This window comes from Lindgomyces ingoldianus (assembly GCF_010093535.1).
Source record: "Lindgomyces ingoldianus strain ATCC 200398 unplaced genomic scaffold BDR25scaffold_37, whole genome shotgun sequence".
Taxonomy (NCBI): domain Eukaryota; kingdom Fungi; phylum Ascomycota; class Dothideomycetes; order Pleosporales; family Lindgomycetaceae; genus Lindgomyces; species Lindgomyces ingoldianus.
The window spans coordinates 638,192-664,312 of record NW_022985198.1 but is presented as its reverse complement, the minus strand read 5'-3'; the positions used below and the strand labels follow the sequence as shown (position 1 = coordinate 664,312).

The window sequence follows — 26,121 nt, the reverse complement described above, 5'->3', positions numbered from 1 at the left end:
GTTACGTACTACGGACTGTTGGCCACGCTGACTAACTCGGTTACCATAAAGGCGAATTCGCCAAGTAGGGCTACATTCAGAGCCAGGATACTAACAGGGATCTGTCCGAATACCATTGTGGGCTGCATGATATGATGATCTATCTTCGAATCTCCTCCTCGAAGAAAGATTGGACCTTCGCTACGCTCGACCATGGAGAACGCAATCCCAAGCCACCGGCGCTATCGATCGATCAACAGGCCTACATGGTCAATAGACAGCCTCGACCCGTAAGCTGGAATAGATTCCCTAGTAACACGCTGCTGAAAGATAATACAGGTCACTGGTACGAATTATATCTCTCCAATGAACAGCAAAGGCGGTAGTGGGTAAGTGAAAGCTTGTTACACAAGTAATACTGTGGCTAACCGTTTTCAAAGTTATTATTTATGCAGCTTCGTACAGGCCGCTCCAGCCTGCTAATGCAAAGACGAATGTCATGTGACATTGTAGAGAATGTTCTGCTTAGGCAGTCTCACCATGATAATTGCCGAACCTTAGGAAGAAAAACATGCTTGAATGAGAAGAGACGTGATATAAATTTGGATCTGGGGTATTAGGGCCACCGAAAGAATCGGCCATCCTGAGAAAGGCGCATCAAGCCTTCGAACTGCCTCTACAACCTGAGATCAGAGCCGAGCTCTTTCTCCAGAGGGTTCAGCAAAGCACAAAGTGGAATTGACATCGATACCGGTGTTCCGAATGGGCGCCGCAGGTTTGTGTCAGTGGCCAAGAGTAGGTCGTTTATGCCAAGCCACTAGCAGCGGATCAGATAAAATTTGCAGCGGATCAGATAATTATCTCGGCCTAGCACCCTCCTCCTCACCAATCAACTCCATTCACTCCCAATCACAGGCCCTTCGGTGCCTGACCTGTGGAGTCAACATGGTCAAGGGATCTAGTTGCTGGGTCTGATTGAATGCCGGTCGCCGATGTCGCTGTTCACTCCACTACAGCCATAAAAGCGGAGCCACCCTCGCCAGTGAGGAGACTATCTCATCTTATCAGATCATCAACCTATTCTGTCATCTGTACTTTCCATCATGCATCTTCCGAAGCTTATCGATGCATTAAATACGCCTAGCCCTCTCGCAAATCTTTCGATTTCATCGTCACACCGAGTCCTGGTTATTGGAGCAGCATACGGTGGCATCTCTACCCTTCTTAACCTCTTTGATCTATCACAGGGTAAGGTTCGGGAGAGTGCTTATCCACTTCCAGACTTCAAGGGCCAGAAGCCCGAGAATGAAGTGGAGATCACGGTCATTGATGAACGTGATGGATTTTGTACGTAACATGTCATTCACCTCTACACACCTCCGAGCACTGCTTTTTCGCCTGACTCTTCTTCTGCAGTTCACTCAGTTGGAGCACCCTTAGCACATGTCTCTAAAACATACACATCAGCAATGTGGAAACGTTACTCTCAGCTCAACGAACTCCGACATCCAAATCTGCACTTCAAACATGGTTCAGTGCAGAAAATCGATCCTGAAGTCAAGATTGCGGAGTATATCGACCGAAGCGGACAGTCTCGGAGGCAGAGATATGACTACTTAATCATGGCAACTGGATTGAAGAGACATTGGCCAGCGGTACCAAAGAGCGGCAGCTATGCCGAATATGTACGGGATGCCCAAGTGCTCATTGACAAGATTACTGGGAATGGCCGGGTGCAGGAAGAGAGAAAGGTAGTGATCATTGGCGCAGGTAAGTTGGGCAACAATTTTTACTAACGTCCTCAACTTACATGGCTTAGGGGCCGTTGGTGTGGAGTTCGCTGGAGAGATCAAAGCCAACTACCCATCCTTATCAGTCACCTTAGTCCATTCCCGCAGTGAAGTCTTGTCCTCCGAGCCCCTTCCCACCGAAGTCAAAGAACGCGTGAAGCTACTACTGGGGGAGGAGGGAGTTGATCTTAAACTCGGAAACCGTGCTAGCGTCGCGGACCTTTCAGATGGCAAATTCCTGGTCACGCTTGCCAACGGCGAGAATATTATCGCAGACGTCGTTCTTGATGCTACCAAAAAAGGATCCCCAACAACTAACTGTCTTCCAGCGGAGTGCCTAGATGACGAGAATGGGATCAAAGTCAACTCGTACTTGCAATTCTCGTCATCTATTCCGAATGCGTTGTCACATTTCGGTGTAGGCGACGTCATCACTTGGTCTGGTATCAAGCGGGCAGGTGGTGCGATGGTAATGGGGCAGGTCGCTGCCACAAACGTCTACGCCTCAATCCTCAATTCTGAAAACGTAACGTCTAAGCCTTTTCAGCTAGGGGAGCTACCCGAATATCCTGTCGTCATCGGGATTGCTGTCGGTAAGCAGTGCCTAACGTATGATAGCAAGCAGGGAGTCAAATGGGGAGTACAACTGATGAAGGACTATTTCCAGGACGATTTGGGATGGGCATACTCCCTGAAGTATCTCGGGCTGACCGACGTGGATGAGAAGGGTGAAGACGCAAGTAAGCATACTACCGTCGAGATCGCGGAAGCGAAAAGGGTTGGTCCCGAGCCTGTTCCAGCTGCTGCTGCGTGACATATCTTGGTCGACCCTTTTCTTCATGTACCTCAATAACTTGAAACCCGACTTATTAAAGAGTGTTAGATCAATTTTCTTTTTCTCCAAAATAGTGACTGGAGCCTAACAGGTATATTCGAATTAAATTATCTCCATCGGTCTGCGTAGTAGTACCTGGCTTGCAAAGAAAATGCTATTGGACAGGGTAGAACTTCTTGGAAGCCTTACCATTCGTGAAGACTCCGATAATAGGTAACCAAAAACCATTTCAAGACCCAATTCTGCGCCCTTTTAAAACTCTCCCTAATTCAAACAAGAGGTGTAATTAATCGAATCCTACGTGTCAATGTTCCCTAGTAGATGTGAATGTGCTGTGGTTCGTTTCACATCCGCCCACCACCAATTATGAAGCGAGGTACCCCCCAGCCGCAGGTGAGTGATTACTAGGAATCGAGAAATAGCGAATGCATGACCAAGTGTTATGAAAGTTTTGTGCAGGTACCAATCATGATTAGAGATGGTCTAAAGAAAAGAAAATTCCGTACAGCGCACATGCTAAACAGATGAAAAGCTATAAAGGTTGCACAATTGTAGACGAAAGGGAGAGTGATAAGGCATCCAGGCCTGCGGTTGCTCCCACCCTTTGTGCGTGGCAACCAGGTGGATGCCGCTCATCATTAATCTATCACGCAAATTAGCTTGCGCAAGAACGAGGTATTACCCACACGTACGATCCTAAGTGCAAGGCTGCTGTGCTTACGGGCATTTGCAAGGCTCAAGCCACAACTCGGGTCCCAAGCAATCTGACATCTCCCATCGATAATTACTGTGGTAGATCATCCTTCGACAACAGTGCCACCCTGGCCGAGTCAGCCTGCAGGACATCCCTTGCAAGCCATGTGCTTAGTTGAAACAGGCAATGCATTTGATCTTTTCTGCGCCTAATTTGGCAAGTCACCCTAGCACTCCTAGGCGGCTGCACGATGAGAAAGGAAAGACTCTGCTGCACAATTAGCAACTCAAGACAGAGTGTGGAAAATCTGAAGGCACTGTCCATCGTAACAGCAGCATCAGTGGTAATTAACTATAAAGGTAGGGCGACTGCTAAACACCGTAGGCCCCCAAACTATCGGAGATCTCGACCATAAGTTGGGTGAGTTAGATTCTAGGTCTGCGAGCGGCGAACTACGCGGAACTTTTCGAAGACTCTGGCTCCCGTCTTCCGCGCATGGTTGTCCACCATGTCTGTGCGTTGCAGATTTCGGCAGGGATGTCGATTAAGGAGCTATGCAAGTACAGCTTAAGGCTGTGGTGAGTGTTCACCGAGGGCTGCGTGAGGGAGAACTTTAGGTTGCACAAGCGAGAAAGGTAGGCGCCACAAGTAAGAATTAAAGAGTGCGAAAAGGAATGAGAAAGCAGTCGACGGGTGCTAAAATACCCAATTAGCTCTGTAAAGCGCGCCAGAGCGTGAGGAAGCGAGAGTTCGTAACCCCAAGCAGACAACGAGGAGACGAAATTCTCGAAAAGGTGCTTAGATTGAAAAGGGAAGCCGAGGATGGACAAGGACGCAGAAGGCCCCTCGACGATCGCCCCAGCGGACTGGGGTTCAGGGTGAGAGTTTCGACATAGAGCGTCTCGAAAAAAGACGTCAAGATTGAGATACGCTAAGATCTGGAAAAGACGCTAACATTGTAGATACAGAGATCTTCGAGAGCTTGCAAAATTAGCTCCCGTGTAAAATATAGCTATAAACAATCCCCATTGCTACCACGGTCAGATAAACAAATTCCCTTTACCCAAGAGATGGCTGCTACAAAAATGCCCAAGTTTGCCAGCAACTCTCGTTGTTAAATGCATTGATAGCAAGATCACCCACCTCCCCTACGTGAATAAATGGCTACCACAAATATCTACATGGTGCCCTGCAAATTGCGCTTTCAAAAAAGCTCTAAGTAATTGATATTGCTACCAGTGAGTCAGATAAACAGCTTCCATGCACATGCCTGCAAAGAATAGGCGAAGGCGGTGATAATACACTGGATTTGACGAGTCTGGTGTGGTAACTACGGCTCCCTCACCTGCTCGTACGTCTCGGCCGTCTCGAGTGCTTCCGCTGCTCCTGCCGTCATCTTGCTAAGGCTTGGCCCACGCCCGCCGTTGCTGCTGACTACCCTGCAAGGGCGTTCTTGTCTTTCCGGTAGGCCAAGCGTTGTAGGCTCTAGTTGGTGTGCGATCGGCCGGGATTGGTGGCAGAGGTGCTGCAGGAGCAAATCTTGAATTTCAGGCGTCCTTGCAGTTTCCAGCCTCCAGCCTTGTGAAGCTAGATTGAGGGTGGTTCTTTGGCTGTCGCTATGGGGTGGAAAAGTAATCAATCTCCTTTGAGCAGAGGCGAACTTTTACCAAAAACAACGGCATGCCTGCCTTAAATCTCTACTGACGAAATGGGACTAACAAAAGCGCAGTTTCAGCTTAAGCGAGCCAAGACGAAGATGCAGAAAACGGCTGATTGGGAGCTCGAGCCGAAATAGGGAGTGTGAGGTTGGTGGCGCTTGACACACCGGTCTTGAGGTCGCAATGACCTGCATACGAACGTCGTAGTGTTAACCAATTTAACCAATCAGCGATGCGCCGACCTATTCGTCAGCTGTGGACCTATTCGCTAATCATCAGTCCGATGCGCGCTGGTTTGTACAACCTGTGAGTGCATAGAAGTGGGTTTTATTTGACAACAGCTGAGTAGAGAATATTGATAGAGTGAGAAATCCTCTGTGGAGAGGTGGGTTTGTATAAAAGCCTGCTCCCATCTCTCTGCGAGCACCCACTGGCTCTATCAAAACTTCCTGATAGCCTATGCCTTGTCTAAATTTACATACCTGTTCTAAACCGTTTGAGTATCAACACTGCCACTCCCTACCCTTGGGGATGAGCACATGATGTCTAACCAAGGAGAAATGCGTCCTCAGGGTCAATCCGACCCTAGCAAGCTGTATGTCCCTTCGTGGCACTTCTTCTCATTCCCTTCCGTCTTGGCAATTTACCATTCGCCGGCTGATACACGTGAATAGACATAATAGTACCCAAGCTGAAGTTAGCAAGGAAGGAGTTTGCGGGCTTCCTAATCATTCTCCCTCCTCTCACATCCACACTTGGGTCAAAACGGACAGCATTAACGGGAACCGCTCCGAACAACCCTCATCTCAACCAACTACAACCTCGACTGCCCCCAACCCACTCCAAGCCCTCACATTCGCGAACCTTGCAGCACTCAACCGATGCTACAATGACAAGTTTGGCAATCTTGCAGATATCTTAACAGCATACAAACTACGAGAGAAGAATAACGTGGCATGCAAGGAATATGGTGTCGAAGTCCCTGACTGTTGTGTGCCCGGTCAACATCAGGGGAAGACGCCGATGGAGAACTGGGTGGAATCTAGGTGTGATCCTGGGATACTGTCTCATTGCTCCTACAATGGCCGGAAGGAGGATTTGGGTGTGGAAGAGGCTGTCGAGGAGGAAGAGCAAGAACGTGATGGTTGAATGCTAGTATAAGCCATAGACCAAAACGGGGTCTTAGAGGGGCCGTTGACTTTGGGGTAAGAGTTACTAGAACATCCGCCTAAATTTTTCTTTCCGACTTTAGTTCAATCCATTATATGAGCCGACTCGCGGGAAATATGGAACTCGTGCCGTACCAACGAGGAAGCGACGTCTTTTCCTGGTCAATCAATATTTTGTCTGGGAATGAGAAAAGATCTCCGCTATTCATATGTTTTGCCGACCAAAAATTACTCAAGTTGACATTAAGCCAGCCAAGAATTTTAGGGTTCTATGTTTGGGATCGCCGCCAATCTTCCGTAAAGGCTCTGAAGCTATTGTCGTTGGAGTCGGTTTGCCTGAACGTTGGGTTTTGGGTTTGGTAAGAATGAATGCCGTCCTGTAGTGCGAACAGTAATTTTTTGTCGCTGTGCTGGACTTCTCTCGTTGGTGATGAATCAAATTACTGAATGTCGAAGACTGCCGTCCATTGCAACCATTCTCCCAGCACTGAGGTTTCAGTTGGGCACGTCGTATTCAAGCCACAACACCCTAACTCACGCAAAAAGCTCTGCGATTAGAGTTTCCGTACAGAAATAGGGACTACACATCCACCTTGCGCTTCAGCACCTTCCCGCTGTCACAACAGCACGCTTTCGCGAACATCCCAATGCTTACTGCTGTACTTGGAGGATTCCGTGAAGACATAAGGAAAGCTTGGCATGTTGATGCGAACGGAAGATTGCAAGCTGGGCCTTCGAACGAGCTACAGTAGATTATGTGGACCTGGATGGAAAATGAGATTATGTATAAATAGGACTGCATCCCATCACATAAGGTAGGACTTGACAGATGTAATTCTTGACAGGAAAGTTTGCTACCTCTGAATGTACTCCCCAACTCTAGCGCGAGATTTGACAAATAAACTCTGTTATATTTGTGTTCCATGTGAGGTGATGACATGCTGTAGTAAATTGAAAAAGATTGCTTGAACTAAATCCTTCCCTGTATCAAGGATAATAGCTATTAGCTAGTAATAAGATCATTCTGCAAAGGGTAAGATGGGCCTGGTGGGTTGTGATAACAATCCGATCGCCTCAGATAACTCCACAGCCGAGAATGCAATGAAGCTGCCCTACCTTCTCGAGATGTGGGCGATGCCTGTCGCGAAACTCGAAGCCAAGGAGGCGAGGAACGCTTGATCCGCAAAATTGCGAACCAACAAACCGGGCTGTGTTGGGCCTAGCGGATCCGCATGAGGAAACTTGCAGGGGAGACCTATTGGCTGGAGGAGAGTCACGTGGGCGCTAAACCGCTTCCAGGCTGCGTTCATTCGTCCAACACCAAAAGATGGAACTCCAGGATGACCCAGAGAGTATTGGATCGTACGTCTTGGAAGTGCACAGATGCCCGCGGGCGGCACATAAGAGGCCGGTAAGCCGGGCAGAGAATATTTAACAGATGGCTGTTTCGTCCGGAACTTGGAGCTTTCAGACCTCCCTCTTTCCTTTTTTGGACGGTTTTGTTTAACTCTGAGCACTGCCTTTGTTTTAGCTCATTCGCAGCCCTAAAACCCTATTTTATTTTGTCGCGTCGAAATTTTGTCCTTTTTCGTTGTGATTCAGCAATTCCTCGAACATGGTTCCACAAGATACCGCTGCGAAGAGACAAAACTCATGCGGCATGGACCCAGATACAGCATCGTACGTGATCTTCGAGAGCTGGGTATTACCCTTCTTCGCCTTTGTTGAATAGCCGACTGTGTTATATGTTCTTCTCGCTTTTGATAGAAAAGTGTCATAGCTGACGCCCCTCCATCAGTGACAAAGCGACTTATTCAAGTTCGGTTCCTTCGTCAGATAGACCTAAGACGCCTGAAAAGACGATGAGTCAGAGGGGGGTTGATAGGACAAAGCGACTTCCCAATTCTCATCTGTCTTCAACGCCACTGACATTGTCGGCGTTATTCGCTCATGATACGTGGATCCAGGACGGTCCGACACAGGAGGAGCTAGAATCGAGAATTGTGGGGATTCAGAACGCTGCTAGGAGTCTTGGTTTTGATTTACCGCGCGGCTATCTAGCGCTGGAAAGATGGGAGTTGGAGTGCTGGACTGTCGCCCAAGGTCAGCTGTATGATCGTATCAGTGAATGAGTTGGCGGAAGGTATCCCTTTGAAGGATCGTTCGGAACTCGAACCAATTCACATACATGATCCTGAGTAGATTAGCTGCTGTAGTGCGTGAGATCAAAATTAAAGGGAGAATACCCTCAATCTGCGGTTGATGGCTCCAACATTTAAGCCTTGGTACAAATTCGATCCGAAAGCTGGTGATATAATATACGGCTGCGAGTCGCCCTCACAATAGCTTGAAGCCCATGCAATCTTTCGTCTTTTGTATCGGCCAAATAAAGTGAAGCGACTGGCCATGCGTGAATACCGCCTCTTTCTTCGTGAGCCTGAACGGGCACCCCGGCCATCCTTAGCAATGCAATGAGCGCTCGTGTCTCAGGGCCAAGTACCTCCTCGGACCCGTAAATGAAGTACCACCCCCTCTCCGGACTGGCGCGTGTCCACTTCATTATATCCGTACAGTTGCCAGGTGACACGAGTGGATCGTCGGCTGGTACTTTCGGTCCAATGTACTGACGACCGTAGAGATCAAGACTATTAGAGTTGAGGTAATCGCTAGCGGTGTTTCGGTTGTTCCGTGAGATAATTGTGACCCATGGGGAGATCATGATGGCAAATCCAGGGCTCTGGTGACGGAGTTCGGGGTGATCTGTGATGTAGAGAAGGAAACTAAGGATTAGGGTTGCACCTGCTGAATCCCCTCCAACGCAAATGCGACTCGAGTCCTGTGCGATAGAGAGCACGTACTTGTAGCCTGCTAGCGTTTCCTGTAATTGAGTGGGGTAAACGGCATCAGGGACGAGGGTATATTCTAGGGCAAATAACGCTGGGTTCCTGTACCCAGCATCCTTGAGCAAGCTTACCCATGCAAGAAGAAACTCCATGTAGAAGTAGCATGAGCCCATGGAGAAGCCACCACCTCGTGGATCATCAGTGGACGAAGCAGCCACTGATTCGACGTTGGATGCTCACCGTGGCAGTAGTAGACGACGATGTCGGGCTGTTCTAGTTGATTACTCGTAATCCATATCCCACGAAAGCCAGGCTGGGTGAGTTAGCTGCCATTTACAATCCAAGATCGGGGAGCTTACGCGGTCTATCTCGCTCCACGCAAGGGGTGAGGAGAGGAAGCCATGGCGGAGCATGCGAAAGCGAAGAAAGGGTAGTGCCACGGCCTTAGAAAAGAAAACACGTCCTAGAAACGCTGGCATGAAGGCAAATGCATATCGAACACAGCGGATAACGATGTCTTGAAAAAAGGTTGCCCGCTGCACAAATGGACTTCGGTATTCATAAGGAGTTAAGTATCGTTCTCGTACGAATTGATATGGAAGAATTAGGACTTGCATCGCTGTAAACATGAATATTTTAGACGATTGAGAGATCTGGTACGTACTCAACGATGGCAAAGCCCCAAGAAGCCATGTTGCTGTCCGCCAAATGCCGACATGGGTTAGTAATTGCGGTGCTAGGAAGATGAAGAAGACAGCGCAGTCGAGATATGAGATCTGACCTAGTATCATCGTCGATTGGCAGTGCGACACGTAGAGGAACAATGATGCTATTGCGGCGTTGGGCGAGCCATTGATGACAATCGATGCTAGCCCAGAACAGACTTGGCGCAAAGCCGAGGTTTCACCTGACTAGCAACATGTCGAGATGGCCGGTGAGAGCGAGGAGAACTTTTGGCGATGTCAAAGAGTGAAAGAAAGCTGGAGGAGAAAAAGCTGACAAGCAAGCAGGGCCGGTCAATTCACGTGACCATGGCTTGGCACCAGCTTGGCAACGCGCGCGGAGCAGTTTTCTAGCAAGCGACTCCTCACTCTCTGACCATCAGCAAACTCTCTCGCAACCCCAGGCATAAATCCTCCACCTCTTGGCCACGCTCGTTCGAGGGGCCTGCAGCTGAAGTCTCTCACTTATTTTCTCTCTCTTCCTTCCTGTTGCATGGCTTAAGCCTCGCGCTCCATATTCACGGTGGTTTTCCGCGACACAAAGGCAGCGAGCTTCCGGCAGCCTGTGACGGCGGACGGCCTCGCCATGGCCGACGCGGCAGCTGACCCCAAAGCTGCCCCACTCTCTGAGGAGCTACGGCAATATGCTCTGTGAGTTCCTTCTCTGTTGGTTGATGCCGCCGCTCACGCTCTGATAGCACCTTCTCGATCGAGTTGCTGCCCAAGAACTTCTCCTGCGAGCGCTGCAAGAACATCTGCTTCGATCCATGGAAGCTCCTTTGCTGCAATAAGTCCATCTGCTCATCATGTAAGCTTTCACTACTCCCCACATTGACCTCCCCTGTGCTCTAACGCGTCTCGCCAGGCCAGTCGGAGTTGACAAACGCCTGCCCGCTCTGCCAGCACGAGCCTCTCGAGGCTGACGGGTGTGTCGTGAACAAGGGCCTTCGCCAGACGATGCGTGCTTGGTTCACGAATAGGAAGAAAAAAGATGCCAAGATTGCAGCCTCGGAACCTGTGTCGACCCCACAAGCAAGTGAGGCTGCAGACAAGCCAGTCGAGAGCATCGAGGAAGCGCCCAAGGCACAAGCTGCAGCAGGCATCCAGCCCACGCTGGCTGGGGATAATGACGGTCAGGAGGCACAGCGGGGAGCTTCGTCCGCGCCCCGTCCTTCTATAGAGGTAATATCGCTTTCACCTGTACGTCATGGCATTGACTAACGCCGCGGCAGACATCCACTGCACCCCACGGTGATCATGCACAACGCCAGGGCAGTAGCATGTCCCAGACCGTAGTCCAGAGCACTGAGCCGACGTCGTCCGTCGAGGACCCCAGCGTTGCATTAGGTTCGATGGAGGGCACAGCGGACGGGATAGCTGGCAACACCGCTATGTTTGGCATGAACGGTGGGCAGGCATCGATTATGGGTGGATTTGGCTTCAATCAGACCCAAGGCAACTTCAACCCGATGGGCTGGAATGGCATGAATTCAATGAACGGAATGTCTAACATGATGGGCACCGGCAACTGGAATGCGTCGAACCCAATGGGTGAGTGTATGAAATGCTCTGATATTTCCTTTCAGCCTGCTAACAGGCCGCCTAGATATGTACAACTCCATGAACATGAACAATACCAGCATGCCCGGCATGCCCAACTTGACCAGCGGCATGTACGGCGGCTATGGTGGAAACATGGGCATGCCCGGGATGAATGACATGTCCACCATGAATATGATGGGATTCGGAGGCGGGTACGGGAATGGGTGGCAAGGTCAGATGAACAGCGCAGGCTATGGGAACTTCGACGGGTTCAACTCAATGGGTGGATATAATCAATCTGGGGCACAATACCCCCAGATGATGAGCCAATACCCCAACAATAATTATCAAAACCAGAATCGTTCCCATGCCCAAGGAGGAGCTTTTCCTAACCAGAAGAACTATGGAAGAGGCAATCAAGGCAGTTTTGGAAACCAAACCAGTGGTCCCGGTCGCGGATTCCAGCAAAATTCCCACAGTCGACCTGGAAGCCGTGCCGGACCCGCCGACAACGTACGTCGTTTTTCGTGGCACTATTCGGGTCCATCCACTTCAAGCCATTATACTAACGGGCCTTTCAACGCTCAGAATGCTAGTGAACTATCCGACCGAAACGCTGAGACTCCTTCCGAAGTCAAGGGCGAGGAGGCTGATGCCAAGGCTGATGCTGAGACCGCTGCAGGTAAGGTTGACGAGGGTGGGTCTCATGAATCTGCTCCATCGACGACACTAGCCGATGTCGCACCTTCGACAGATGGAGCAGAACAGATTACTGATTTGAATTCGGCAGATAATGATGTTCCGAATAGCGATGCGCAAGCCATGGGCCTCAACCCGATTCAGACTGTGGAAACAGTTGAAGAGGCCATACCTGAGACTTACGATCAAGAGATAACGAATGCGATGCAACCCAACCAATCATATCCTGCTGGAATGATGAATGACTATGCGAACCAAGCCTTGACCATGGATGGTCAGTACGGTTCAAGCATTGGATACAACCAGACTAGCTATGTTTCTCGTGGAGGCTACAACACCGCTTACGGGGCCGCCACAGTCTTGACAGGCGAGCCAACTGAACCACGGGGCTTGGGGGTGGAGGGTGCACCAACGGGCCCACGAGCCATGCGAGAGGGCCTGCCGAACACGGGCTATTCAAGTCGTGCAAACAATGCGAGAAGCAAGTACAATGTTCACTCGCAACCACCGGGTGCACCACAGGCGCAATCCGTGGATGCATCTAATTCTTCGGAGCGGGGAGAGCGAATTAAGACACCCGCAGGTGGTGACGATGCACAGGTGAAGGATATCTCACCATCACGGCCCCAGTCAGAGGCAGAACGAGAAAATCGGGATGACTACAGAGAGGCCTCTGCATCTTCAGATCGGTACCAGAAGCGGAAGAACCATGACCAGCCTGCAAGTCGCACACCAGAGGACGATTATGGTCGTCGCAAGGAACGACGACATCACCGCTCCTCAAGATACGATGAACAAGACGACAGGGTAGAGCACGCACGGGACGGAGAGTACGAAGAGAAGTGTCGGGATGATCGAGATGACAGATATCATGATGATAGAGAGGATCGAGATGATGCATCAGTCGACTCGAAGCACCGCAGCCGTCGCGAAAAGGAGAAGTCCCGTCAATCCCGCTCTCACCGTGACCGAAGCCGCGAGCATCGTCGCCGTCACCGATCACGCTCTCGGTCACCGTTCGTGGACGAGAAGTATGAGGATGAAGATGCATATGGAAATGGCGGGGCTATTCCAACAGAGTCAAGCACTCGTCGCAAGAGTAAGAGCGAGAAACACCGTGAGCGCGATCGATCACGAGATAGGGACCGAGACAAGCGAGACCGTCGGGACCGCGAGTATGATCGAGAGTATGAGTATGAGAGGGAGAAAGATAGGGTGAAGGATAAGGATCGGGACAGGAAGCGTTCGAGACGTGACCGATCAGCTGAGGCAGAGGAGGAACGAGCATATGAGGATAAACATCGCTCTTCACGTCGAAGCCGCAAAGATAAGGAAAGGGAAAAAGATCGGGAATACGATCGTGAACGTGAGCGGGAGTCTAAAGACACTATTCCCGCTGTTCGAGCAGCATCTCCACCGATCGATGCTCCAACCGGTCCAGCAGCAGACCAAGGTTTCTCGATCCGTGGACGTTCCAAAACCAAACACACACCAATCGACACATCGATGCCGCCCCCACCCAGCGCTCCCCGCGCCTTCAAACCTCCAACTGGACCGGCTGCTGATCGTGACAGAGGCGATCGCGGTAGCAATGCGAGGGACCAAGGTCGCCGGCGATCCAGCGCATCAATCCCCACGCCCACAACGCCCGTCACCCCAACCACCCCTACAGAAGTAAATCACTACGCACAAGAGCGCGAGCGCAAAGACCGAGAACGTCTCGCCCGTGAACATGGTCTCCACGGCCGCTCATCCACATCAACAACATCTGCTGCAACGCACGGTCAAGTGCCCTCCCGGCCCTCTTTGAGTTCAAAGCGCAGCCGCGATGACCTCGAAGAACCACTAGACTCCACTAGCAACACAAACAAAGACCGCAATGGCAATGACCAGGACATCGCTATCAACCCGCCAACCGGCCCGTCCGCGCACCGCGAAAAGCGTCGTAAGAGCGGCATGCAGGACGGAGCAAAGGGTATTTCGGATATGTTCACCAAGGGCATGCGGAGGCAGGCCGCCGGTGGAGGTGGCGGCCGTAGACGAGGAGGCGTGAAGACGGAGGGAGAGGCGAAGGCGGATATGGAGAGGGCGGAACGGGAGAGGGAAAGGCGTTGGTAAGTGATGCCCCTTGCCTTATCTGCCCTACTTGCCCGGTCGTAATTGCCGTACCTAGACGTAGTCAGGTGAGGTGGGTTTGGTGCGGTAGTGATGGGGCATTCTGGCGTTTTGGGGGTTTCTAGGGTAGTGGTGGAAGAATTGGGGGTTTCAGGGTTAGAGGTTTGAGAGGGGAGTTGGTGAATTATGGGTAAGGGGCTGGAATGCTCCTTCTTGCTGGACTTGCCTTGCTGGACTTACTGGATGCACATCCCAGGGGTTTGAGAGCGAGATGCTTGCGGATTTTTAGGGCAATTACTGTGTATTATAATACCCTAGCCAGCATGCAAAAATGAAAATCAGTTTGATGGCAACCTCTCTTTTTTAAAGCTAACTTGCCTTATTTGCCAAGAGATACTGTGGGAGAGATCAGGAACAGGATATGCACAGCTCTCTAGCCACATTTTCAGAGAGTCTTTAATGTCTTGTCCCATTAACACCCTGTAACCCCTGCCCAAGCTGACTTGCCACAACAGTCGCCTCCCTCACCGCCTTCGCAATCGTGCCCCTCACCGTCCCCTCCTCAAGCACCAACAACCCCCCAATCGTACACCCTCCAGGCGTCGACACTTTATCTCGCAACATGGCCGGATGCTCTCCATTCAACACCAGCCCCGTGGTCCCTCTCATCGTCTGCGCAGCCATCATCTGCGCCTCCGCCCGCGGCAACCCCATTGCCACCGCGCCATCTGCAACAGCCTCGAGCATGAGCGCGAAAAACGCGGGTCCAGAGCCACAGAGCGCGGTTGAGGCGTCCATTGCGGAGGCGGGGAGAGAGACGGTGCGGCCAATAGAAGAGAAGATCCAGGTTACGAGACGGAGGTGGGTGTCAGAGAGAGGGGGGGTGCAGGTCTGGATTACGCTCATGCTTTCCCGGACGAAGGAGGCCGTGTTGGGCATTACGCGGACGACCCTGCACCTCTTCCCCTCTACCGAAGTGTCTTCTCCAGGATACAAAAACCCCTCGATTTGTGAGGCTGTTACGCCCGCCAGAATCGAGACTAGAAGTTTCCCGGCTAATGCTTCTCTCATGCCCTCCTCCCCTAGTATATCTTTGAATCCTTGGGGTTTGCACGCGAGCAGCACAACGTCGGCTTTCCGCGCACCGGTGACGTTCTGGTTTGTGAGTGTGGTTAAGGGGAAGTTGTAGTGGCCGAGCGCGGATTTCACCTGTTTCTCGGCTTCGCGGCGGGAGTCGCAGGCGACGAATTTGCCAGGGAGGCGTTCGGGGGGTTCGAGGGCGGGGGTTGATGTGCCGGATGGGGATGGGGACGGGAGGTGCGAACGCATGTGGTGGGAGGCAAGGGTCGACATTACGCCACCGAGGATGGCGATGCCCATTGTGCCTGGGGATGTGAGTGGAGTGAACGGGGGAGGGGGGTGGAAGAGGGGAGGATGGGGGAAGTACCGCAGCCCAGGACGGTCAATGTTAGACCTTGGGATTCGGGAGGGAGAGACATGGTGGATTTCGGAGGTTGGAGGAGGGGTTATGAGGGTGGTGAGGCGGATTGAGGTTGTGGTTAGAGTTGAGGCGGCGAAATTTAGCAAGGCTGCAGGTGGGTGGGATGTTCGGCGAACAAAAATTACAGTAGGGCACAGACCAAGGCACAATTACGGTGAGGGATATGGACCTGTTCCGCACTACTGTCTCCGCCATATATACATAGCCAGCCCTAGCTTGCCTTCTGGCCTAGCTTTCAGGCCTAGCTTTCAGGCCCAGCTTTCAACCACACACCATCGATACAGCAATTGGAGTTCAGGAACTATGGCCGACCCCTTCGAAGTACGCATGCGGTTTACCAGCCAGCTACAACACCTAAATGCGTCTGTCACTTCGGCGCAGAAGGCAGCAAACTATGCGCTGAAGAATCGGGAAATGGATGAGGATTTGCATTCGTGTATATTGGAGCAACTGGAGAAGGTATCTTTTCTATCCTTCTTTCTCGTCCCCTCCTCCCCCCCCCCCCCCCTTCCCCTCCACCTACAAATCGCACATATCCCATCTACATATCCCATCCACATGCCCTCATATGCCAATACCCTTAAAAAGCGTACGGGGCTGACGGCAGTCTACCAGAACAACATGAACAACCGCGCCAACATAATGTACTTCATCGAACACCTCTGCGACCTAGCCCTCCGCGAACACCACCTCGACTACGTGCGCATGATGCAGCGCGACATTCTCCGCGTCATCGATGCCGTTGCCCCCGTTGACGGGTCCGGCGCCGCAAACGTGAAGGTTGTGCGACGCGTCCTGAAAGGCCTGGAATCGAAAAAAGTACTGCTTCCGGATACGGTTAGGGAGTTGGAAGAGGGGTTGAAAGAGAGGGATATCGCGCCTAGCCATCCTGCAATGCTTGGGGGGGAGGATGGGGTCGGGGTGAATGGGAACAGGGGGAGAGTTGGGAGGAATGGTGGGGTTGGCGGGGCAGGGGTGGGGATGGGGACAGCTGGGAGGCTGGGCAAGAGGGAGGTGGAGCAGAGGATTGAGGAGGATAGGGAGAGGCATAAGCGATTGCGGGAGAATATTTGGGCCGTGAGTGGAGAGGGTGATGTAGAGGTTGAGAAGATGTGGGAGGAGAGTAGTGAGATTGGGGAAGATGATTGGGGGTTAGGAGTTGAGGATCGGGAGGAGAGGAGGCAGGCTGTGGCGTTTGGCGGTTGAGGATCGGGAGGAGGAGAGGCAGGCTGTGGAGTTTGGGGGTTGGGGATCCGGAGGAGAGGAGGCAGGATGTGGAGTTTGGGTGTTGCATGGATAGGAGGTAGGTGTTAAGGTTTTTAAGGTTTCATAGACTGCTGCATGGACTGGCGTTTGTAGTGGGGGAGATACCATTGGACATGGCATGCGATAATGGTACATGTCTTTGCTCTAGTTAATTTTCATTGGCTCGAATACATTCAAGATAATCATCCCGTTCCTATCTGTACACATCCTCCCCTCTCCATGCCACTCTTCCCCTCCCATACCACTTGATATAATACACTCCATCCACCCCATCCACATCCATATCCACCTACTCCATGACAGCCGTCGCCCCCAACGCCTTCAACGTCTCTACAATCTTCTCAGCCTCCTCCTTTGGCACCCCCTCCTTCATCATCTTCGGTGCGCTCTCCACAAACTTCTTACTATCCACTAATGACAGACCCAGCATTGCTTTAATCTCTTTAATGACCTTAGGTTTGGCCGCCGCGTCGAACTTCTCCAGCTTCAGGTTGAATAGCGTTTTCTCTTGTGCAGCAGGCGCGGCCTCTTCTTCTTCAGCGGGGGCGGCTGCAGCCGGGGCACCGCCGGATCCGGGACCGGCGGCCATGAAGCCGCCCACGGGCATGTCGGGGATGTTTAGGCGGGTCTGGGGGGTCGTGATTAGCAATGTTAAACAAGTTCATTGCTCGCGTGCGAAATGGAAAATAGGTGCCACGGTTACTGGGGTCTCAACGGCGGAGAATCACGAGTGCGTAGGTGGGCTCTGGGAATTCGAGGCCCCCTGTGCGGGCTAGACGCTTACCTTAAGAGCTGAAACAAGATCTGCAGTCTCTAGTAATGTCAATTGACTTATCTGGTCGACAATGCCGGCGATTTTGGGGTTCGTAGGAGCCGCGGCTTCAGTCGACTGCCATCTTCGTGGTGTCCTGTGCTGTGCGAGAGAAACTGTGGAGGGTCGAAGGTACGTTGGGGCAGATTTGGCATTGCAAACGCAGCGCCTCAGAGCGCGAGAAGCCGGAGCAGACATAATTGAGCGTGTGGAGAGCGAATCAACGTCGTGGAAGTCAATGGGATCAGATTCTTAGAAGAATTTCGAGATGGCCGTAGGCGGAGATAGAAATAGTTTAGCGCCTTGGCACAAAAGTTGATCGACGAAACTTTTTTGATATCATCTTTAGAACTATATTTTCATCACTACCTTCTCACTTTTGGGAAAGTTCGAGCGTTAAATTATGGGACGGCGCCCCGAACACGATACACGACTTTCCTTGCCATACCATGGAAGGATACGATATGATAAGGGCCGGTAAAAAGGTCACCTGGGAATCTCTCGCCACAGATTCTCTTAATTCGAAGCTCACGGACGAGCTTTTCATTCAATATGGAAGCCTTTTCGTGGAGGTTTGCGCCCGCTGGATTGTCGATGGGTCCAATTCAGAAGCGAAAATTGCAGCATTCGGTCGAATTCTTCCTCTCGCACCCTACCTTGCGGAGCATGCTGAACGCTTTCTCACCTCAGTCTCTCAGTCGCCAATAATTGGATCCCGGAACCAAGAATCGAGCCAAACGGATCTATCAAATCTCCAAGACGGCTTGCTATGCAAAGTTCTCCTAGGAACGTTTCGCCTGCTAAGCTTTGGCTGTCAGAACTTTGCCAAATATGTGCAGCCGCTCGTGCTGGAGAGCCTCTTTCACCATTCCAGCAAGCCTGTTAGGTATTTGGCTGTTAGGGCCTTTTGTTTGTATGTTCATGCTGCCGATCATGCGACTCAACAGATGGTCAAGAGGCATTCTGGCGAACTGGAGGTCTTGGGGGAGTGGGAAGACCAAACTATTGATTATCGGTTTCTGTCGTTGTGGGAGGAAAAACGATGGTCTAAGTTGCAAAATCAATTGTCACAGGAACGGCTAGAGCAAAACGGAAACATCCCCTGTCACCTTCACCATCAGCTTTCTCCCTACTCTATCCAAGTCAACGGTATTCTCCTCCCTCGACTTGACGGTGTACCGTCGCAAGCAAGTCCATCAGTCCTCATTTCAACTCCCACGACCAAATCAAACACCAGGCACATTGCCAAGGCTCTTCTCGGATCGAGCCCTCTGCTCCTCACTGGCCTAGCAGGCTCAGGAAAGACGCTTCTCACTCGCCACTTTGCATGGCAACTAAACAAGCTCGACTCAATGGTCACCCTTCATCTCAATGAACAGAGTGATGCTAAACTTTTGGTGGGAATGTATGCCACAGGAGCGAAACCTGGATCCTTTCGCTGGCGGCCTGGTGTCTTAACAACTGCGGTCAAAGAGGGTAGATGGATCTTTATTGAAGACCTGGATCGGGCCCCTAATGAAATCATCAGTACCCTCCTGCCTCTCATCGAGCGAGGGGAGCTTCTCATACCCAGTCGCGGAGAGACGATCAGGGCGGCCAGAGGCTTTCGCATAATTGCCACCATGCGCAGTACGCGCAATCCAAGGGGGCAAGAGATAATCCCAAGACAAAACATGATCGGCCACCGATTCTGGACTTCTATCACCGTGCACATGCCACGGCTAGAGGAGTTTCAAGACATCATATTAGCTAAGTACCCAGCTCTCCAAAAACACACCCCTGCCATTATGAGTGTCTACTCGCGGCTCCTAGACCTTTACTCAGATCCCAAATTCTCATCTGAAAATGGGACATCCCTTCGAGCACTGACGCCTAGGGATCTCCTCAAGTGGTGCAGTAGGATATCGGTGTTGCTCTCACAACCCACGACCTTCAATGCAGCTCAAATGGACGATATCTTTATGGAAGCTTTCGATTGCCTTGCCGGTAGTCTACGCAACGAGGACTCATGCCTTCGAGCCATGTCATGCGTAGCAGAGGAGTTACACATTGACCCCCAGAGAAGGGACCATCTTCTTTCTTCCCGCCAGGTTCGACTGGAACTTCCAAGCAAGGCCACAGCCTTGGGCATAATCCGGATCGGACGCGCTCGATTACTAAGACACAAGGCACCCAAGAGGTACATCTCAGGGAGACCTTTTTCTACCAATGACTACACGTTAAGGTTACTGGAAAAAATTGCAGTCGGAGTAGATAGACAGGAACCCCTACTTCTCGTAGGTGAGACCGGCACGGGAAAGACGACATGCATCCAGTACTTAGCCGAGCAACTCGGCCGGAAACTGGTTGCATTCAATTTGTCTCACCAGAGTGAAAGCGGAGACCTGCTCGGAGGGTACAAGCCTGTTAATGTCCGTAGCCTGGTTATACCGCTCAAAGACGAATTTGATGAACTTTTTGATACCACATTCTCAAAAAAGAAAAATCAACGGTTCATCGAGATGATGGGCAAACGCGTGGTCAAGGGTGAATGGAAGCGTGTTTGCGTGCTGTGGCGGGAAGCATTGAAGATGGTGGATGCTGCACGGAAGGCTCACGAATCACGTCCTTCGTCTCCGGATCCCGAAGGAGGACAACCAAGGAAGAAACGCAAGGTGGACTCACTTCCAACGAATTTTCCGAAGGCTCGATGGGAAAAGTTCGCTGCTGATTTGAGTGATCTTGAAGCCCAGCTCTCAAATGGTGCTGAAACTTTTGCCTTCTCGTTCTTAGAAGGCAATATCGTCAAAGCTGTGAGGAACGGCGACTGGGTGCTCCTAGATGAAATCAATCTTGCATCTTCGGACACTTTGGAGGCTCTCGCGGATTTGCTAAGTGGTGGACCTAATGGCACACCCTCCATTTTACTCACTGAAACCGGAAACGTTGAGAGAGTTGTTGCACACCCAGATTTCAGAGTCTTTGCGGCTATGAACCCGGCCACTGATGTTGGCAAGAAGGACCTTCCCCCAGGCATTCGATCAAGATTTACTGAGCTTTATGTCGAAAGTCCGGATCGCGATATTAAGAGCTTGCGCAGTATCGTTGAAAAATATCTTGGGGCTGAGGCAAATGATCCCGCAATCACCAAAGTCGCCTTGGACGTTACGAACCTCTACCTTGACATCCAGCGCCTGGCAAAGTCGAATATGCTCGTTGACGGAGCTGACCAGAAAGCTCATTTTAGTCTAAGGACATTAACTAGAACGCTATCATATGCCCGAGAGATAGCACCCCTGTGTACCATGAGGCGTGCACTTTACGAAGGCTTCCACATGAGTTTCCTTACATTCCTAGGACGGGCTTCCGAAGATCTTGTCGCGCCTCTCATCAAGCAGCATCTCTTTAATCAAAAGTCCAGTATGAAAGCAGAGCTTGGACGGCCTCTCCAGCAACCTAATGATAATCGCAACTACGTTAGACAAGGGCATTACTGGTTACGACAAGGATCGTTCGCCGTAGAAGACCAACCTCATTACATAATAACACCCTTTGTACAGCGGAATATGGACAACCTAATCCGGGCATCGTCGACAAGGAGATACCCCGTTCTTATACAAGGTCCTACGTCCTCAGGAAAGACAAGTATGATCGAGTACCTCGCTAAACGATCAGGCAACAAGTTCGTCCGTATTAACAATCACGAGCACACTGACCTCCAGGAATATTTGGGCTCTTACATCTCCGGAACGGATGGGAAACTTCAATTCCAGGAAGGTATTCTAGTCCGCGCTTTGCGAGAAGGTCACTGGATCGTGCTCGACGAACTCAATCTTGCTCCTACGGATGTTCTCGAAGCCCTCAATCGACTGCTGGATGACAATAGGGAGCTCCTCGTCCCAGAAACGCAAGAAGTTGTCCGGCCGCACGAAGACTTTATGCTCTTCGCCACACAGAACCCCGCTGGTCTATATGGTGGACGGAAGGTGCTGTCACGAGCCTTTCGCAATCGATTCCTTGAGCTCCATTTTGATGATATTCCTGTGGAAGAATTGACAGAGATTCTTCATCGAAGAACTATGATACCCGAGTCCTGGTGCAAGAGAATCGTCAAGGTGTACGAAGAGCTTTCAGCGTTGCGGCAAGAGAACCGCATCTTTGAACAGAAGAGCTTCGCAACCTTACGAGACCTGTTTCGCTGGGCTCAACGAAAAGCTGACAACGTGGGCGACCTCTCAAATAATGGCTACATGCTACTTGCAGAGCGCGTACGAAAAGAAGAAGAGCGGCAAGCGGTTAAAAAGATTATCGAAACCGTCATGAGCAAAAATGGACCGCGTGTGCGTATTGATGAGGAGAATCTATATGGTGAAGACACGTCACCTGAGATCAAGCTGTGCAAAGAGAAGACTGGAACTGATGCAGGCGTGGTCTGGACTCGTGCCATACGACGGTTGTTCGTGCTTGTTGCTCACGCAATTCGGAACAATGAACCTGTACTTCTTGTTGGAGAGACTGGGTGTGGCAAGACAACGGTCTGCCAGGTGCTTGCTAGTTCGTTTGAAAAACAGCTGCACATTGTCAATGCTCATCAAAATACGGAAACTGGTGACTTGATTGGCGCTCAACGACCTATTCGAAACCGGGCAAGTATCGAGGATCTGCTTCGTCGGCAACTTATGTCGGTGCTCGAGAGCCCTCACAATGATACAGAGCTGTCAAATGCAAGCTTGATACAATTACTCGAGGTCTACGATAAGCTTGATCAACCGAAATTGGAAGCAATACCAGCGAATCACCGGGCCGAAATTCAAGAAACCCGGATCAAGGCCACGGCATTGTTTGAATGGTCGGATGGAAACCTGGTACATGCCATGAAAACTGGTCAATTCTTCCTTCTAGATGAGATCTCACTTGCCGATGACTCTGTTCTTGAGCGTCTAAACAGCGTTCTGGAATCATCTCGCACCCTGTTGCTCGCAGAGAAAGGTCCCAACGACTCCCTCGTTACTGCAGAAGATGGCTTTCAGTTCCTTGCCACTATGAATCCTGGCGGCGATTACGGGAAGAAGGAGCTCTCGCCTGCGCTTCGAAATCGCTTCACTGAAATCTGGGTTCCAGCCCTGTCAGACGTCGAAGATATTCTGCAAATTGTGCGGTCAAAGCTCAAGCCCAGTGCCTTGCAGTATGCTGAGTCGATTGTCTCGTTTGCGCAATGGTTCAACGAGGAGTACAACACATCTGCCTCGTCTTCCATCTCAATCCGAGATACCCTTGCTTGGGTGACCTTTGTTAACAACACTCAGAATGACGATCCCCTTTTTGGAATTGTTCATGGTGCGGCGATGGTCTTCATTGACACTCTTGGGGCGAACCCCGCTGGTCTACTGGCCATCTCCTCTACATCAATTGAGGAAGAACGAAAAGCTTGTCTTCATCGACTCGGCAAGCTGGTGGGCAAAGACGTCACTACCCTTTACTTTGATGCCGTCAGCATCAATAGTACTGCGACATCACTGCAAATAGGATCGTTCTCGATACCGAAAAACCTCTTCGCGGCTGAAGATTCTACTTTTTCCTTTGAAGCTCCTACAACACGCTCAAATGCTATGAGAGTGGTGCGAGCACTGCAACTACCAAAGCCTATCCTCCTTGAGGGTAATCCTGGAGTCGGCAAAACTACACTCATTATTGCTATTGGAAAAGCTATTGGAATGCCACTGACGAGGTTGAATTTGTCTGATCAAACGGACCTCATGGATCTTTTCGGTTCCGACGTACCGGTTGAAGGTGGACAAGCCGGAACATTCGCTTGGCGTGATGCGCCATTCCTCAAAGCCATGAAGAATGGCGAATGGGTATTGCTGGATGAGATGAACCTAGCATCTCAATCGGTGCTCGAGGGTCTCAACGCTGTCCTAGATCACCGCGGCGAAGTTTATATATCCGAACTCGACCAGATATTCCATAAGCATCCAGACTTCCGGGTATTTGCTGCACAGAACCCTCATCATCAAGGCGGAGGTCGTAAAGGTCTGCCAGCATCTTTTGTCAACCGTTTCACTGTTGTTTATGCAGACGTGTTTCGTCCCCACGACTTATCGCTCATCTGCACGAAAATATTCCCCCACATTGATGGAAATGAGACCCAGAAGTTGATCAACTTTGTCGCTTCCCTAGACGACCACGTGGTGGTGAGGCGGTCTTTCGGGGCTCTAGGCAGTCCCTGGGAATTCAACCTCCGGGACACGCTTCGTTGGCTCCAGTTGCTTCACTCTCAGAACTTCGTGGGCTCCGCTCGAGACCTCCTGGACACGATCTTCATGCAGCGCTTTCGAAATGGCGTAGATCGGCAACGACTCCTCAAGCTTTTCGAGGATTCATATGGTAGCCACGAATACCGAGTAAGCTTCTATCACAATCTTTGTCCAAAATTCCTCCAAGTCGGCCTAGGCTTGTTGGCAAGGAATTCATCCACGACCCGTCCCGACCTTGTATTGCCGCTGCGGGTAACTCAGCTTGGGCCAATGGAGTCAATTATGATTAGCGTTCAGCAGAATTGGCCTGTCATTCTTGTCGGTCCGCCCGGATCTGGCAAGACGTCTCTTCTCAGCCAGCTAGCCTCATTCGTCGGAGCTGAACTAACTACATTCTCGATGAATGCTGATATTGATGCCATGGATCTAGTTGGTGGGTACGAGCAGGAAGACCCATCTCGAGAAATAAATCGTTATCTTGCTAAGCTTGAGAAATTCGTTCGACGTGGTGCTTCCATCGAGCAGACGCCTTCGTTACTTTTCCTGAAGCTTCTTGAGCTTCTTTCATCAGGACAGAGTGCTATCTCAGGTGAGTTGTATTCTCTTCTTGAAACATTGGCAAAGGAGTCCCGAGGAACCACTTCATTAGAATCGCAAGCACTTTTACAGGAGTTAGAACGACTCTCACAAGCTCCCACCCATATCGAAGGCGCCCGATTTCGATGGGCAGATGGCATCCTCATTCAAGCTCTCGAACAAGGCAATTGGCTGGTTCTGGACAACGCCAATCTCTGCAGTAGTGCGGTCTTGGACCGGCTTAACTCGTTACTCGAACCCAATGGGTATCTCAGCATCAATGAACATTCCACTGATGACGGAGAGGCGAGGATCGTTCGACCGCACAAGGACTTTAGGATCTTTCTTACCATGGATCCGAGGTTTGGCGAATTGTCGAGAGCAATGCGGAATAGGGCTACTGAGATCTTCCTCCTTCCCAAGGACTACAAAAATGAGCATGAGATGTGTTATAACTACCTTCCTGGATATCCTCTGGAGTCACAATCGTACCGATTCCGGAATTTTATGTCTGGCGAAAGTGGCCTAGTGGATACGATAAGTGTGCCCTTCGAGCACCTTATCCCTATGGATAGGGAGATGCTTCAAACCTTTAATTCGGAAGCATTAAAAGGACTTGCATCTCTCCGCTCTGATTCTCTAACGAATAGGGTAGCCTGGTGTAGGCCAATGAGTCTCCGCAATGGAACCACTCATACCTCTTCAGGCCTGCCAACGTTGTCTCGATTCCTAACCGAGCAGTGGCATTCTACCGCATCTTACTATCAAACTCAACTTACACATGATATCGGTGGACCACTGGGTTTCGACTACTCAGCTTACCACCCCCTTGTCAATGAGCTTTGCCTGAACGCTGATACCTCTACCCGATCACTTTTAATTTTATACGCCGAGGCGTACGATGAGTATTTGGACTTGTACAATATGCAACACGCAATAGAAATGATTCCTTCCATGAAATTCGAGCGACGAAAAGAGAAACAAAAGCTTCCAGCATTTCTACAAGCGTTTCGACACAGCCTCATTATTGCCTCGGGCATGAACGTCAATCCCATTGACATAGTTAGTCAAAGCCTCGTTATTCAATAAAATATAAACTAACATTGATTCATAGACACACTTCCACTCATTCCACACTCTTCGGGTCCTCTTTTGGGCTTTCCTCCAGCTCGCAACAAACCCTGGTTTCGATAGAGCAACATTCCAGACCTATCTCAAGATGCTGAATACGGAAATTCTTCCACTCTCTTGTGATCCGTCTCCTAATCTCAAAACCATCGCTAGCTCTGTTTCGAGGGAGCTCGTTAAGTTTGGTTCAGAAGTTCAACTGAAGAGTGGCCTTGGCATGGAGCGGGTTTGGCGATATTTCAAGCCTCATACGCCAAAGACGTGGAGAGATTTACAGGCTCTACTGAGCTTAGAAAGCCTTGCAGATAGATTGGATTCTGCGATGTGGAAGTCGAGCCTGGGAATTGAGGAGATGATACAGACTCGTGAGAGGTTTGAGAATGCGTTGTTGCTTGTTAAGACGCAGGATGTGGAACCCCACGAGCTCATTTTGGTAAGTACTCATTTCTTCTTCTGTACAACTATTATCTGATAAAATTAGAACCTAGAAAGTGCGGTTCACGAACTTGAGAAACGAGTCGTTCAAGAAGATGCAGTCCTTCACCCTTACTTTGAAG

At 50.7% G+C, this 26,121-nt stretch overlaps 12 protein-coding genes across 12 annotated transcripts; 6 read left to right on the top strand and 6 right to left on the bottom strand.

The window, feature by feature from the left end:
- Positions 1-887: 887 nt before the first annotated feature.
- BDR25DRAFT_294836 (FAD/NAD(P)-binding domain-containing protein) lies at positions 888-2,584 on the top strand (the record flags this gene model as incomplete). The annotated part of the gene is made up of 3 exons (XM_033688806.1): positions 888-1,326; positions 1,396-1,749; positions 1,799-2,584. Exons 1-3 carry the CDS (start codon positions 1,083-1,085, stop codon positions 2,581-2,583), a joined length of 1,383 nt encoding a protein of 460 aa, XP_033542639.1. The 5' UTR covers positions 888-1,082.
- Positions 2,585-2,901: 317 nt separating this feature from the next.
- On the bottom strand, positions 2,902-5,150 carry BDR25DRAFT_360321 (uncharacterized protein; the record flags this gene model as incomplete). Its single annotated transcript, XM_033696234.1, has 11 exons — positions 2,902-3,087; positions 3,152-3,247; positions 3,291-3,368; positions 3,425-3,649; positions 3,678-3,777; positions 3,806-4,229; positions 4,319-4,405; positions 4,442-4,475; positions 4,535-4,601; positions 4,633-4,914; positions 5,014-5,150. 11 exons carry the CDS (start codon positions 5,148-5,150, stop codon positions 2,902-2,904), a joined length of 1,716 nt encoding a protein of 571 aa, XP_033542638.1.
- Positions 5,151-5,498: 348 nt separating this feature from the next.
- Positions 5,499-6,105, top strand: BDR25DRAFT_345956 (uncharacterized protein; the record flags this gene model as incomplete). Its single annotated transcript, XM_033694100.1, has 2 exons — positions 5,499-5,551; positions 5,631-6,105. 2 exons carry the CDS (start codon positions 5,499-5,501, stop codon positions 6,103-6,105), a joined length of 528 nt encoding a protein of 175 aa, XP_033542637.1.
- Positions 6,106-6,357: 252 nt separating this feature from the next.
- BDR25DRAFT_239190 (uncharacterized protein) lies at positions 6,358-6,621 on the bottom strand (the record flags this gene model as incomplete). The annotated part of the gene is made up of 1 exon (XM_033685663.1): positions 6,358-6,621. A coding segment is annotated over one exon (264 nt), but the record flags the coding sequence as incomplete, so codon positions are not given.
- BDR25DRAFT_83014 (uncharacterized protein) lies at positions 6,588-7,151 on the bottom strand. The gene has a single exon (XM_033699121.1). It carries the CDS (start codon positions 7,063-7,065, stop codon positions 6,706-6,708), a length of 360 nt encoding a protein of 119 aa, XP_033542635.1. The 5' UTR covers positions 7,066-7,151; the 3' UTR covers positions 6,588-6,705.
- A 12-nt stretch (positions 7,152-7,163) lies between these two features.
- BDR25DRAFT_360319 (uncharacterized protein) lies at positions 7,164-8,317 on the top strand (the record flags this gene model as incomplete). The annotated part of the gene is made up of 12 exons (XM_033696233.1): positions 7,164-7,252; positions 7,282-7,335; positions 7,374-7,397; positions 7,425-7,500; positions 7,533-7,621; positions 7,657-7,689; positions 7,728-7,827; positions 7,858-7,898; positions 7,932-7,956; positions 8,011-8,058; positions 8,093-8,228; positions 8,259-8,317. 12 exons carry the CDS (start codon positions 7,164-7,166, stop codon positions 8,315-8,317), a joined length of 774 nt encoding a protein of 257 aa, XP_033542634.1.
- An 83-nt stretch (positions 8,318-8,400) lies between these two features.
- On the bottom strand, positions 8,401-9,759 carry BDR25DRAFT_239124 (alpha/beta-hydrolase; the record flags this gene model as incomplete). The annotated part of the gene is made up of 4 exons (XM_033685659.1): positions 8,401-9,155; positions 9,209-9,281; positions 9,328-9,587; positions 9,633-9,759. 4 exons carry the CDS (start codon positions 9,757-9,759, stop codon positions 8,401-8,403), a joined length of 1,215 nt encoding a protein of 404 aa, XP_033542633.1.
- A 313-nt stretch (positions 9,760-10,072) lies between these two features.
- Positions 10,073-14,355, top strand: BDR25DRAFT_345954 (uncharacterized protein). The gene is made up of 6 exons (XM_033694099.1): positions 10,073-10,341; positions 10,389-10,498; positions 10,556-10,872; positions 10,923-11,241; positions 11,297-11,745; positions 11,821-14,355. Exons 1-6 carry the CDS (start codon positions 10,277-10,279, stop codon positions 14,047-14,049), a joined length of 3,489 nt encoding a protein of 1,162 aa, XP_033542632.1. The 5' UTR covers positions 10,073-10,276; the 3' UTR covers positions 14,050-14,355.
- BDR25DRAFT_396118 (pyrroline-5-carboxylate reductase) lies at positions 14,203-15,545 on the bottom strand (the record flags this gene model as incomplete). Its single annotated transcript, XM_033698412.1, has 5 exons — positions 14,203-14,320; positions 14,345-14,360; positions 14,444-14,509; positions 14,550-15,431; positions 15,455-15,545. The coding sequence occupies 5 exons, from the start codon at positions 15,543-15,545 to the stop codon at positions 14,203-14,205; spliced, it is 1,173 nt and encodes a 390-aa protein (XP_033542631.1).
- A 211-nt stretch (positions 15,546-15,756) lies between these two features.
- BDR25DRAFT_269872 (uncharacterized protein) lies at positions 15,757-16,954 on the top strand. The gene is made up of 2 exons (XM_033687183.1): positions 15,757-16,006; positions 16,163-16,954. The coding sequence occupies exons 1-2, from the start codon at positions 15,851-15,853 to the stop codon at positions 16,751-16,753; spliced, it is 747 nt and encodes a 248-aa protein (XP_033542630.1). The 5' UTR covers positions 15,757-15,850; the 3' UTR covers positions 16,754-16,954.
- On the bottom strand, positions 16,955-17,860 carry BDR25DRAFT_269870 (ClpS-like protein). Its single transcript, XM_033687182.1, has 2 exons — positions 17,598-17,860; positions 16,955-17,441 (listed from the first exon to the last, which is right to left on the bottom strand). Exons 1-2 carry the CDS (start codon positions 17,820-17,822, stop codon positions 17,103-17,105), a joined length of 564 nt encoding a protein of 187 aa, XP_033542629.1. The 5' UTR covers positions 17,823-17,860; the 3' UTR covers positions 16,955-17,102.
- A 4,354-nt stretch (positions 17,861-22,214) lies between these two features.
- Positions 22,215-25,612, top strand: BDR25DRAFT_82968 (P-loop containing nucleoside triphosphate hydrolase protein; the record flags this gene model as incomplete). The annotated part of the gene is made up of 2 exons (XM_033699120.1): positions 22,215-25,498; positions 25,551-25,612. Coding segments are annotated over exons 1-2 (3,278 nt in total), but the record flags the coding sequence as incomplete, so codon positions are not given.
- Positions 25,613-26,121: the final 509 nt, after the last annotated feature.

Coding starts and splice junctions, on each gene's coding strand:
- BDR25DRAFT_83014 (XM_033699121.1), bottom strand. CDS start 7,065: ATGTCATCACCTCACATGGAACACAAATATAACAGAGTTTATTTGTCA.
- BDR25DRAFT_345954 (XM_033694099.1), top strand. CDS start 10,277: ATGGCCGACGCGGCAGCTGACCCCAAAGCTGCCCCACTCTCTGAGGAG. Junction 10,499..10,555: donor TAAGTCCATCTGCTCATCAT/GTAAGCTTTCAC, acceptor GCGTCTCGCCAG/GCCAGTCGGAGTTGACAAAC. Junction 11,746..11,820: donor GTGCCGGACCCGCCGACAAC/GTACGTCGTTTT, acceptor TTCAACGCTCAG/AATGCTAGTGAACTATCCGA.
- BDR25DRAFT_269872 (XM_033687183.1), top strand. CDS start 15,851: ATGGCCGACCCCTTCGAAGTACGCATGCGGTTTACCAGCCAGCTACAA. Junction 16,007..16,162: donor TATTGGAGCAACTGGAGAAG/GTATCTTTTCTA, acceptor GCAGTCTACCAG/AACAACATGAACAACCGCGC.
- BDR25DRAFT_269870 (XM_033687182.1), bottom strand. CDS start 17,822: ATGTCTGCTCCGGCTTCTCGCGCTCTGAGGCGCTGCGTTTGCAATGCC. Junction 17,442..17,597: donor ATCTTGTTTCAGCTCTTAAG/GTAAGCGTCTAG, acceptor ACGACCCCCCAG/ACCCGCCTAAACATCCCCGA.